Here is a 12,307-nt window from a genome sequence, read left to right on the forward strand (position 1 = left end):
AATATTTCATATATTTTTATATTTAATAGGTATTTTTAAAAATAAAGAAACAAATATAAATTATGTATTATTTAAAAAACAAAAAGCATAAATTGCATTTGTAAATTTGTTATTTTATTTTTTTCACCAACCAATGTTTTTGTCATTTTTTTATTCTGTATTTTATACATAAAATGAATAAATAAATAAAGCAAAAAAAACAAACTATACGTCTTAAACCAAAAAGAAAAATCTCAAAAAAATAATTTAATAGAATAATATAAAAATAACAAAAATTAAAAATAAAGAAAAAAAATCAGCTTTGAATTAATTGACATTGAAAAAAGCATACACGATAGCTTTAAAATTAAAAAACATAATTAAATTATTAACCGAATTAATTAGACAAAGTAATCAGTTAATTATAAAATAATTTAAATAAATAATAAAACAGTGCAATAATAAGTAAATTTATGATAAATTTATTTTGGAATAAAAGAATAATATTTAATTTAAATAATGAAAAATTAGATAACATAAAAGATTTTTAAGATTAAATTTATAATATTAATAATTATAAAAATTAAATTAATAGAAAAAAATAGTGAAAAAGACAATTTATATTTATACAAATAGAAAAATGATAATAAATAAAAATATCATATGTAAAAAAAAAAAGAAACAAAATAAAAAAAAATTTATAGATATTATAAAAAAAATATAAAATCAATAGTATAAAAAAGAAAAAATAAAACTAAATAAATAAAAAAAAAAAAATAAAAAAAGGAAAATGTGTAAAAAAAACTTTAATAAAAAATTTATTATATTTAAAATGATAAAATAAAAAAATCATATTATTATAATATTTATAAATATAATTTTATATTTTATAAATATAATAATTTTAATTTATATTATTATTATTAATATTATTTTTATATTAGTTTAAAATTATTTTATTTTTATTTTTATTATTATTATTATTTTTATTATTATTATTTTTATTATTATTATTATTATTATTATTATTATTATTATTATAAATATAATATTTATATATATATGATATTTATTTTAAGTTAATAAAAATTTATAATAATTTATATTACTTTTAATCTTATTTCTATTTTTTTATATTTAAGAAATTTTTAAAATTATAATTTAGTAAATATTTTAATTAATAATAATATTTATTTAAATATAAATAAAAAAATAATATTATAATAATTTATTAAAAAAATGAAAATTATTATTTTAAAAATTTATTTATTTTATTAAATAAATAATAAATATATATAAAATATATAAATATATATATATATATATTTATATATATATTCATTTATATTTTTAATTTTTTTTTTTTATATATTTTTCCATATTTATTTATATATATTTTTATTATTATTATAAATTAAATTATTATCATCACTAATAATTTAATTTATTTATATTTTCTTCTTTTTTTATATTGTTTATATTTATTTAATCATTTAAAATAATAATATCATTAATTATAATATATATTTATATATTTAATTTAATCTAAATAATGAAATTTAATCTGTATTTAAAACCAATATATAATAATCATTTTTTCCTTTTAATATTACTCCGTTTTATTCATTTAATTTATTTAATTTTTATTAATACTATTATTTTAAGTGATTAGGAACTGTATTTTCAATTCCAATTTTTCTTCTCCAGTAAAAATATCATAACCACAATTACTATGAATATCTAAATTTTTAGCTCTAACTAAACCTCTTACCATTTATTTTTCATCCTAGGTTTTTAAAATTTCTCCTTATTAACTTTTTTCATATTCTAAAGTAATAGGGTTAAATGGTTAACTTTAGTTTTATTTATTTTAAAAATAAATAAATCATATATAATTTAATTAAAAACCCGTTTGTATTTCTTTTGCATGTGACAAGTACATGTCCTTTATGTTCAAGTTTTTTTTATTCTTTTATATCTTTTTCTTCAATTTATTTCCATCTAAATTAGTCACGTTCTAAAGCAACTAATCTATGTTTTTCTTATTAAAATTCTTTTTATTAAAATTTTTGTTCTCTTAAAGCTTTATCATATACAGCAAAATCTTTATCAAATCTTTGATTTTCTTTAAAATATTTAAATTATTTAAATATTTAATATTTATTATTATAAACCTGGAATAAATAATGTTGATGTAGGATCAGAATTATGTAAAAGCTATTTAACATTTGTATTTCTTGTTTCATATCCAACTTATTTAGTTTAAAAATATTTATTATAATTTCTATTTTTAAAAAAAACCTCTTTAATTAATTCTTATTTTTTCCATTGCTTCTTTGTCTTTTATTGCACCCTTTATTTTTATAAAATTTATATTTGCTTTATTTATATAATATATTTAAAGAATAACTCTTTCTTCTCTAGTTCTTGGCTAAATATTATTCATTATAATTTTTTATTTATTTATAAATTAATTATTTAAAAATTTTTATAATATATAGTTCAAAAAATATAAATATATATAATAATGTATATTTAAATATATAAAATAATATATATGATTATCTATATAATTATTTATTTATATGTATAAAATATATATAATATATATATATATTATATATAATATATATATTTATTTTAAATATTAAAAAACATATTGTTTATTAATATTATTAATATATTTTACAAAATATTTTTTTTAAAAAATAGTTTTAATATAAAAAAAGTTTTATACTTAACATTTATAATAAAATTATTTATAAAAAACCCATAATTTATATACTGAATAAATTAAGCATAAATTAATATTTAATAATAATATTATTTTTATATATAAATTTATGTTTTAATAATTATATAAAATTAATAAAATATGATGATCAATTGGATCAACCACCTGAACTTAATTTGATGTTCAAACTGGCTCCTGATTTTATTTTATATCGTATTAATATATTATTAAAATATTTTTTCTAATATTAAAATATTTTTTTTTATTTTTTTTATTTAAACAATATAAAAAAAATTAATTTATTTTATCTGTTATATTCAAAAAGTTTATATATAAAAAATCAAATTTAATAATTTTTTTATTTATTTATTTTTTTAATCAAATGCATTAATTTAATAAACTTATTAATTTAATTAATTTTTAACTTTTATTTTAATTAATGTTATATATAATAATATAAATATATTAATTAAAATATATTTATTTCTATAATATATAAATAAATTAATTAAATTCAAAACATATATATTTATTATTTAGTCAATTTTTTTTTTTATATTTTTTTATAATTATTAAATTATATGAACTATTGAATTCTAAATAAAGAAACAGTTTAAAAATAAGTACTTATAATTAAAAAAATACAAAAGATTAACTGAAAAATAAAAAAAAGAATAAAAAATACATATATAAATTATAAAAATATAACCTAAAAATATAAAAAAAAAAAAAATTTAATAAAAAATAATAACTAAATAAATAAATAAATAAAATAATAAATTATAATTAATTAATGAGTGTTTATAATTCATAAGCCGGTATAGAAAGTATAATAAACGAATAAAAGCTTTTTAATAATACTCCAGCACGATATTCATCATATTCTCCTTTAACTAGACCTTCTACAGTTTAAAATATGACATTATTTTAAAGACAAAATTCATAATAATCATAAATGTTGTTAACTCACTAATAACCAATAGCATCAAATTAAAGTCAAATATAATTAAGTCCAATGAATTAATAAAAAATAATACAAGGTAAATTAAAAAAAAAAAAATATTAAAGTATTTAAAATACTAAATAAAAAAGGTTATTAACATTACGTAGTTCCAACTACTATAGTTTAAAATATGCCTTAATAATAATAATAATAATAATAATTAGTAAGAAACGAATGTTTAATATCTTCAAGTAACAATTATAATAATATTTAAAGCTGCGATGAAATGCTAATGAAAGAATTAGAAGGATATAAGAAGAAATGCAAGCATTTAGAAACACATATTTAATAATATAAATAATAAATAGAATTTTTTAATATAACAGAGGATTAATTAAATGAAGTTTTGAATGAAAATACAAATTTCAACGTAAAATTAAACGAATTACTTATCGAAAATTCAAATTTAAAAGGATAAATTGACTAATTAAATCTATAATTGAAACAAATGTAAATGTTTTAAAGAGAATATAAGAATTTATAAGAATTAAATGGATAATAAACTAATTAATTTAATTAAATAAAATCTGATTTGGCATTAAAAAATTAATAAAATTAAGAATTATAATATAAGTAATATTATTTTATATCTTTTTTTTTTTTTTTATTTATTTTATAAAAATAAAAATAAAAAAAAAAAAGAGAAGATGAATTAAAAAGAAAATTATAGAATTTAACAAATCAAAACTAATTTTTATAAAATGAAAATGAAGAAAATTTAAAAAAGTAAAAAAGACAAATTTAAATTAAAGAAAAAGAATTCGCAGATATTATTGATTAAATGTAATAAAAGCTTTAATATAAAGATGAAAAAATATTTTTATAAGATTAAGAAATTGAAGAGTTTTATATATTTTATTTTATATAATAATAAAAAAAAATATAGACTTAAAGATCAATTAAATAAACAATAAATTAATTTATATAAATTATAAGGATAAGAATAAGAAAAATAAAGACTAGAATAAAATTTATAAAACAAATAAAATGAATTGGAATAATGGAAATCATAATATATGCATTAGAATGCTTAAATAGAATAATTAAAATAAGGAACTTAAAAGTTAAACTAATTAGAAGGATAATTATAATAATTAAATGGAGAATTAGTAAGATAGAAAAAGGCAAATGAACAAAATGAAGAAGAAATGAAAAGAAATAGATATAAAACTGAAAAACTAGAAAAAGAGAATTAAGAAAAAAAGAAAATAGAACAAGATAATTGTCAATTTAAATTAAAAATAAATATGCTTTTAGAAGAAATAGATAGATTAAATACTATTTTAAAATAAAAATCAAAAGAAATTGATGAATGTTAACAAAATTTAAATAAAATGTAATTTTAATTCTAATAAAATGAATAACAAAAGAATTCTGGTTTAAAACAATTATAATAATACGAAAAAGACTTAAATGAACTATAGAATTATATAGTACCAAGATTAGAATAAGATAACTAAAACTTATAAAATAAAATTAATAAATAAGAGATGGAATTATAATCATAATAAAAAGAAGGAAATTAATTAAAAAATTAACTTTAAATAAATGAAAATAAGATGAATTAATTAAATAATTAACTTATTTAAATGGAATAATAAAAAGTAAATATAAATAAAAAATTATTATTTAAAATAATAAAAAAAGGAATAAGATATAGTAAACTTAAAAAAATAATTAAATAAGTTAAATGAGGAAAAAAATACGGAAATATTTTAACTTTAAAATGATTAATAATTATTAGAAAATAATAATAGAAATTTAAATAATTAATTAAACTAAAAATAAGAATAATGTAACTAAATACCTTTTTTAAACCAAAAGAATGAATAATTATAATAGAAATTAAACAATAAAGATAATTAATTAGAAGAACAAATAAAAAAAACGTATAAATTAAAAGAAGAAAATGATAAATAATAACGAGAAAATTAAAGACTTTAATAAATATTACAAAATATGGAATAATAATAATAAGATTTATAAAATTAATTACTATAAAATAAAGATGTGACAAATCGGGTTCCTTTATTGAATTAATAAATCGAATAATTAAAATAAAAACTGAATGAAAGTCAAAACAAATATGACGATTTGTAAAAAAAAAAAAATCATGAAAAATCTGAAAGCGATTAAAAATTAGCTTTCTTATAATAAGAAAATAAAACAAAAGATTCCATTATAAATCTTAAAATTTAAGAAATAGAACAAATGAAACCAGAATTAATTGGATATAATTAATTATAATTTGAATATAATAACCTTTAAGATAATCTTAAATATCTTCTTTCTGAAATTGATAGACTTTAAGGCGAAAATACAATGTAAAGTAAAGAATTGGAAGTTTGGAGGTATAAATATTCCGAATTTTAACCTTTGGAAAATAAAATTTAAGATCTCCTTTGTAAAATTACTCTTAATTGTTCTGAAATCGAATGTTTAAGGCATTAATTGGATTAAAAAGGTCAAGAAAATTAAAGTCTTAGAAATTCTTAATTATTATAATTTAGAGATTGATCATTTTTATATTTATAAAAAAACACAAATATATATTTTTTTTTATATATATATATAAAAAAAAACATAAATATATTTTTTAGTTTTCTATAATTATCTTTACATACATAAATACATAGATATATATTTTTTTAATTTCATATTTTCTTAAAAAAAAAAATATCTTTTAAATTTTTTTTTTCTTTATTTTTTATTAAAATATATATATATATATACAAATTTATTTTTTATCACAAAAAAATAAAAAAAAATCATTTATTTTAAAATATTTAACTTAATATTGTTATTACTGCATAAGTTAATAAGCCAGCCTTTTTTAAAAAAATAAATAAATAAATATTTTATTTTTTTTATTTTATATAAAATTACTAATGCACTTCCAAATAAGCCAACTACTATATTATAATGTATATTACTTAAACCTGCTTATTTAAAATTTTCAGATTTTTCTGCTTCTTTATCTTAATTATTCATATTTTAATATTAAAAATATGTATTATTAGAAAAAATTAATGATTTAAAATATATTTTTATTTTATTATTTTAGAAGATTTCTTATAAATATAATTATTTATTAATAAATATATAAAATATATACTATTTTTTTTAATTTAAAAATATTTTTTTTTATTTATAATACATAAATTTTAAATACATACAATTATATTTTTATATAATTTTTTTTAAAAAAAATGATTTATTAATATGTAAAAAGAAAAAATAATAATAATAAACTATTTTTCCAATTTAATTAATAATTTTTTTCTATATTAAAATAATATTATTCAATGACATATTAAAACTATTTTTCTATTAAATTTAAAAGTAAATAAAAAAAATATATATAAAACAAAACAATTTATATATAAAATAAATGCAAAAATGAATATTACAAATATATATAAACATCTAATATAAAAATAATTAAATTAATTATTATATAAAAAACAAAAACAACAAGAACAACTTAATTAAGCAAAAATTCAATTCTATTCTTTAGGTATATTTAAAGTAGTTGACTTGACAAAATTTTTATAAGTAGCCTATTTAATAAATGAATCGTGCTTAATTTCATGTTTGAAATAGTTTTTTGATGGAAAACATTCCCAAATTTATATAATTGATGGTTTATCAGATTTTTATGTTATAGTTGCTTATTTTTTTAAAGTTTAGGTTCTTGGAAAAGATATCCTTCTTCCTTTCTTATCTAATAAAACTCCTTCTTCCACAAAATTAACACAATCTGAAATTTATATATTTTTAAGAGAAATATTTCTTTGTATATTATATTCTTCATTTTCAATTATTGGAGTACATCCTTCTAAGCAATCAGTACTTAATAATTAACAACTATCAAATTTATCATTATCTATAGGGACTAATTCATTTTCTATTTATTTTACTGATTTCCCATTTATTGTAAATTAATAACGAATTGGAAATATGTTCTATTATTCTTCGTTTCCTTCGTTTTGTTATACTTATTTTTATTAGTTTTATTCCGAATTGGAATTATTGCTTTTTTCTATATTGTCATTTTCATCATCTTATTATTTACTTGGCTTTTCAAAATTACCTTTTTTGATTGTTTGGGTACGTCCGAATTTATTATTTTGTTAAGGTTTTTGTTTTTAAGAAACACATCCCATTTTAATTTTTTCAAACTAAACTTTTATTTTTTATTTTTTGTTTTTTTTTTTGAATATATTATTATTATTAAATTTTTATTTATTATATTTTAAATTTATTAATTAATTTTAATTTTTTTACCTTTATAATTTCATTTATTTGTTTGTCTTTTGCATATATTCGTTTTTTTGATTTATTAATTTTACTTAATTAATTATTTATTTTATTAAAATAAATCTTAAACTTTAAGAGTTATTTTAGCTTATATATTAAGTTTAGTGATCTTTAAGTAAAAATTTTAATATTAATTAATTGAAAAAGTAAATATTATTATTGAAATGTATAGCTTAATATAAATTAAAAATATTTTATATTTCAAATATATAGAATTATATATAAATTTTTAGCATAGTTTATTTTTTTGAATTCTATAATTCATTTTTTATCATCTTTTTTGTTTTTTAGAAATTGTTTTTTTTAACAAAAAAAATATATCAAAAAGTAAAAAATTTTATACATTAAAGTATAATATATAAATGAAGCTATAAAGTGTGATAGAAAATTTATTTTTATATTAAAAATATATATATATATATATATATATATATATATATATATATAAAATAGTAAAAAAAGTAATAATAATTATTTATAAATAAATAAAAAATAATTTATATTATATGCTTAATACCTTTTTGTTTTTTTAATATATTTTATTTTTATACAAATTATTAATAGTTTTTATATTATAATAATTTAGCTTTTATTTCTATATATAATTTATTATTGAAAAAAAACTAAACATTTAATTATTTAATTTTTAATTAATATATCAAAATTTACTAAAATAAAAAAGTCTATTAATACTAATATTACATATAGAAAGAAAACAAAAAATTATTATTAATGGCATTAAAATAAAATATTATTTAAACAAATAATGATAATAATAACGATATTGTTAAAATATCATTAGATTATGTGACAAGTTTATATATAAATGAAATATATCCAAATCATAATCCAATCCGTAGCTAACATATATTTCAGAATTTATATGAATACATATAAGCTAATAATATAGAAAAAGAGAAAAATGAGTAAATAATGGAATAATGCTAAATATATATATATGCTTTAATTTAAATTCCAAGTATATATATAGATTTTTTTTGCTTAGATTTTATGAATGAATTGTAATAATTTAGTAATACAGATGATTTTATAAATTTTAATATGTTTTGGGTAGCAATATAAAATAAAATCCACACATTTTTTGAATAATAAATATAAAATAATGAAATATAAGAAAAAAGTAAAGAAATTTTAATAAAATATATCAATATAATGAACGAATGCATATATAATATATATGAAAATAGTCGAAAAATAGTCGAAAAAAACATGGAAAATTTTAAAAAAGAAACCTAAAAGTTAAGTTTTTTACTAAATAAATACGTAATAATATTTTTACTGAAATAATTATCCTAAACCTGCTAAGAAGAAATAATAAATTATTTAAATGAAACATTTTTTACCATGATAGACTTCGAAAAAGTCAAAAAATTCGCTCTATTTATCATCCAAAATTTCGAATTAATTAAACTTCGTTTTTTCCATAAAAAGGACGAAAAAATAATGCAATCAAATGAATAAATATTAAACAACTTTCTTTCCCAACTTGAAAAAAATAACAACCTAAAAAATATTGAAATAAGCGAAATAATATCCAAAGAAGGTAAAATAGCCTATTTAATAACTACTTAAGATAAAAAAACATACTTCCTTCACGAAAACAATAACTAAAAATTAGTAATTATAAATTAAAAATATATGATAAACGAATGGGAATACAGCCAAAAATCCAAAACATAAGATTAGTTATTCAATGCCTTTAGAAACAGTCAACTTTCTTCTATTTTAAAAGCTGAAAATGCCCCTCCTCCCCCAAATTTAATGTAAGGAAATAAAACATATATTTCCTCAGCAGCAAGTGATATAGGTTCATCTTTAGGTTATTGCTTAGCGAATATAAATAAGTATATTTATTTTATTTTATAAATATTAAACTTAATATAGTTATAATTCTACAACTGATTTTTTATAAGATTTTGGAAAGTTAGCAACTATTAATGGTAGTATAACTTATATAGTTTAACAAGTCCCTATAATAGGCACTTTGCTTTTAGTAGGAGGGCTAGGTTATTCAACATTAACTTTATTTAAAAGAAAATCCGCTAACAATAATACTAAATTAAATATGCTTGGAAAAATGGTTATAGGTACCGGCTCGGCTATTACAGGTTCACTTTCGGGAGCATTTTTTGGATAAACATTAATTCCAGTGCCTATATTGGGTGCTTTTATTGGAGGAGTTGTTGGAGGAGTAATCGGAAGTGCATCTTCAATGTATATATTGGGTAAAATGTCAAAGAAAAAGTTCAAGGAAATTATATAGAAAATATAATAATTGCAAAAAGATGAAGGTTATTGGAGCTTGGAGGAAAATAATATGTATGAAATATTAGGGATTAAAAGAAAATATATTATAAAGGAAAAAATAGAAGGGCTTAATGAAAATTAATGGATTAGTCTGATTTGTTTTTTGACAATTTGCGTACATTTTTCTCATGAAGAAAATAAAAGAAAAGAAAAACTAGAAAAAGAAATATAAGAATGCAAAGATTAAATTTTAAAATAATAACTTTAAGATGAGTTTGATAAAGAAACCGAATGGCCTGTTTCTATTAAAAATTCCTTTAATTGGATCTTTAATTAAAATATTGATCTACTTTGGTGTATTGTAAAAGGAGAAATTATTGTTAAAAATATTATTGAATAATGTTGAAATCTTTATTTTATTTTGAAAAATGAGTTTTATATAAATAGTATTTATTTATTTTATAAATTCTTTTATTTATTTTTTTGAAAAAATAAAACTTTTATTTATTTATTTTTTTCAAAATGGCATTTACAAATAATTTTCACTTAAAACACATATTTTGTTTTGACAATCTTTTATTTTTTGCCATTCTTTATTTATTGAGTTTCTTATTTTTTCTAAATTATCTTGATATTATTCATTTCTTAATAATTCATCTTAGCAAATCTCCAAAAAATATATACATGTATATATTTTTTTTTAAAAAAAATACCTTTAAAAATCTATTAAAATAAACCAACTTTAAATCAAAATCATTATTAATTAAGAACAACTACTAAAAAAATCCCAAAATAACTTTTACATTTGAATTATCTTTTCCAAAAAGTATTTTTCTTAACTCGAAATCAACCTAAGATGGACTTAAACCTAACAAAAGCAAAAAAAATTCTTAAAAACCATTTTCTTTTTTAACAATTTAATACATTTAGAAATCTTAAGATATTTCTTACATCAAACCATCTTATTTAGATTTAATAATTCTTGATTTTTCTTTTAATTTTTAATTAAATTCATTCTTCATTTCTTCCCTGATCTTATCCTTATTTTAAAAATCTAAAAAGAAAGGCATTTAGAATTCAATATTATCATTATTTTCTAATTTATTTCTTTCTTTGATTTCATCCAAATTAATTAAAGGAATCCATTTTCCATTTTCAACAATTGTAAAAGTAATCAAGCTATTGAAATTATTCTAAAACTCCCCACATTCTATTAAATATTTATTATTATTTTCCAAAAGTTCATCTTCTTTTTCTTCATCATCTAAAAATCCATAAAACCTTTATCTTAATCCTTCACCATTTATTTACCTTTTAATATCCGAAACAAATTAAATACCCACTTATTATTCAAAACTCGGCAAATTAACATCCAAGCAATTGTGCCAGATATTAATTTCCTTAGATCCAGCGAAAATACTTGCCATAAATTCACCATTTAAAGGTTCAAAACTTAAACTAATTACAGGTTTTTCCATTAAATAATTTCCTAATATACAATCACTTGCTATATCATATATTTTAATACTACAGTCCATACTTGAAGATACTATATATTTATTATTATGAGTATACTAAGCATCTAAAATAGCCTAAGAATGCATTTTTATATCTCTCCCTTTTCTAAAACTTAACAAATCATATGTTTATATCGAAAAATCAGTCAAAGCAACCAAAAAATGCTAAGAGAAATTTCCTCCTCGAATAAAAGACACGCTTCTGTTTTCAAATTCGATTTTTTATAATAATTATCTAGAATAAAAGTCAAATATTTGCATTGTATTTTCACTATCGCATATAACTGCATGCTTATTATAATGATTTACAAATATAGAAGTCACACAAGAGCTCTATTTTACACTTTCTAATTAAAAAACACCCTAATGAGCCCCTGATTACATATTTATTTTAACTACAAATGGCGAATTTACCCCTAACAACCCAAAATTTCCACATTTAGTGACAAAAACACATGTAATTTAAGTAAAAGATAATTTTTCTTA

At 16.0% G+C, this 12,307-nt stretch overlaps 4 protein-coding genes across 4 annotated transcripts, besides 27 other annotated features; 3 read left to right on the plus strand and 1 right to left on the minus strand. All coding sequences in view use genetic code 6, as the record gives it.

Moving 5' to 3' along the window:
* Positions 1–690: 690 nt before the first annotated feature.
* Positions 691–761: a microsatellite.
* Positions 714–764: a microsatellite.
* Positions 765–891: 127 nt separating this feature from the next.
* Positions 892–1,020: a microsatellite.
* Positions 1,018–1,052: a microsatellite.
* Positions 1,053–1,110: 58 nt separating this feature from the next.
* Positions 1,111–1,156: a microsatellite.
* Positions 1,157–1,257: 101 nt separating this feature from the next.
* Positions 1,258–1,317: a microsatellite.
* Positions 1,269–1,317: a microsatellite.
* Positions 1,280–1,327: a microsatellite.
* Positions 1,283–1,381: a microsatellite.
* A 105-nt stretch (positions 1,382–1,486) lies between these two features.
* IMG5_194420 (hypothetical protein) lies at positions 1,487–2,483 on the minus strand (the record flags this gene model as incomplete). The annotated part of the gene is made up of 5 exons (XM_004024937.1): positions 1,487–1,832; positions 1,888–2,104; positions 2,154–2,231; positions 2,281–2,332; positions 2,390–2,483. Coding segments are annotated over 5 exons (786 nt in total), but the record flags the coding sequence as incomplete, so codon positions are not given.
* Positions 2,110–2,142: a microsatellite.
* A 5-nt stretch (positions 2,484–2,488) lies between the features above and the next one.
* Positions 2,489–2,614: a microsatellite.
* Positions 2,489–2,619: a microsatellite.
* Positions 2,563–2,614: a microsatellite.
* Positions 2,620–2,662: 43 nt separating the features above from the next.
* Positions 2,663–2,695: a microsatellite.
* Positions 2,696–3,424: 729 nt separating this feature from the next.
* Positions 3,425–3,493: a microsatellite.
* Positions 3,449–3,499: a microsatellite.
* Positions 3,450–3,494: a microsatellite.
* A 353-nt stretch (positions 3,500–3,852) lies between the features above and the next one.
* Positions 3,853–3,877: a microsatellite.
* Positions 3,878–5,222: 1,345 nt separating this feature from the next.
* Positions 5,223–5,363: a microsatellite.
* Positions 5,364–5,927: 564 nt separating this feature from the next.
* Positions 5,928–6,233, plus strand: IMG5_194430 (hypothetical protein; the record flags this gene model as incomplete). Its single annotated transcript, XM_004024938.1, has 1 exon — positions 5,928–6,233. One exon carries the CDS (start codon positions 5,928–5,930, stop codon positions 6,231–6,233), a length of 306 nt encoding a protein of 101 aa, XP_004024987.1.
* A 630-nt stretch (positions 6,234–6,863) lies between these two features.
* Positions 6,864–6,896: a microsatellite.
* Positions 6,897–7,946: 1,050 nt separating this feature from the next.
* Positions 7,947–7,984: a microsatellite.
* Positions 7,957–7,994: a microsatellite.
* A 448-nt stretch (positions 7,995–8,442) lies between these two features.
* Positions 8,443–8,483: a microsatellite.
* A 6-nt stretch (positions 8,484–8,489) lies between these two features.
* Positions 8,490–8,538: a microsatellite.
* Positions 8,539–9,141: 603 nt separating this feature from the next.
* Positions 9,142–9,170: a microsatellite.
* A 67-nt stretch (positions 9,171–9,237) lies between these two features.
* Positions 9,238–9,263: a microsatellite.
* A 432-nt stretch (positions 9,264–9,695) lies between these two features.
* On the plus strand, positions 9,696–10,710 carry IMG5_194440 (hypothetical protein; the record flags this gene model as incomplete). Its single annotated transcript, XM_004024939.1, has 3 exons — positions 9,696–9,820; positions 9,942–10,282; positions 10,574–10,710. The coding sequence occupies 3 exons, from the start codon at positions 9,696–9,698 to the stop codon at positions 10,708–10,710; spliced, it is 603 nt and encodes a 200-aa protein (XP_004024988.1).
* A 32-nt stretch (positions 10,711–10,742) lies between these two features.
* Positions 10,743–10,786: a microsatellite.
* Positions 10,787–10,824: 38 nt separating this feature from the next.
* On the plus strand, positions 10,825–12,283 carry IMG5_194450 (hypothetical protein). The gene has a single exon (XM_004024940.1). The coding sequence runs from the start codon at positions 10,827–10,829 to the stop codon at positions 11,871–11,873; it is 1,047 nt and encodes a 348-aa protein (XP_004024989.1). The 5' UTR covers positions 10,825–10,826; the 3' UTR covers positions 11,874–12,283.
* The last annotated feature ends 24 nt before the right edge of the window (positions 12,284–12,307 follow it).

The sequence above is a fragment of the Ichthyophthirius multifiliis genome (genome assembly GCF_000220395.1).
Source record: "Ichthyophthirius multifiliis unplaced genomic scaffold scaff_1120509251393, whole genome shotgun sequence".
NCBI lineage: Eukaryota > Ciliophora > Oligohymenophorea > Hymenostomatida > Ichthyophthirius > Ichthyophthirius multifiliis.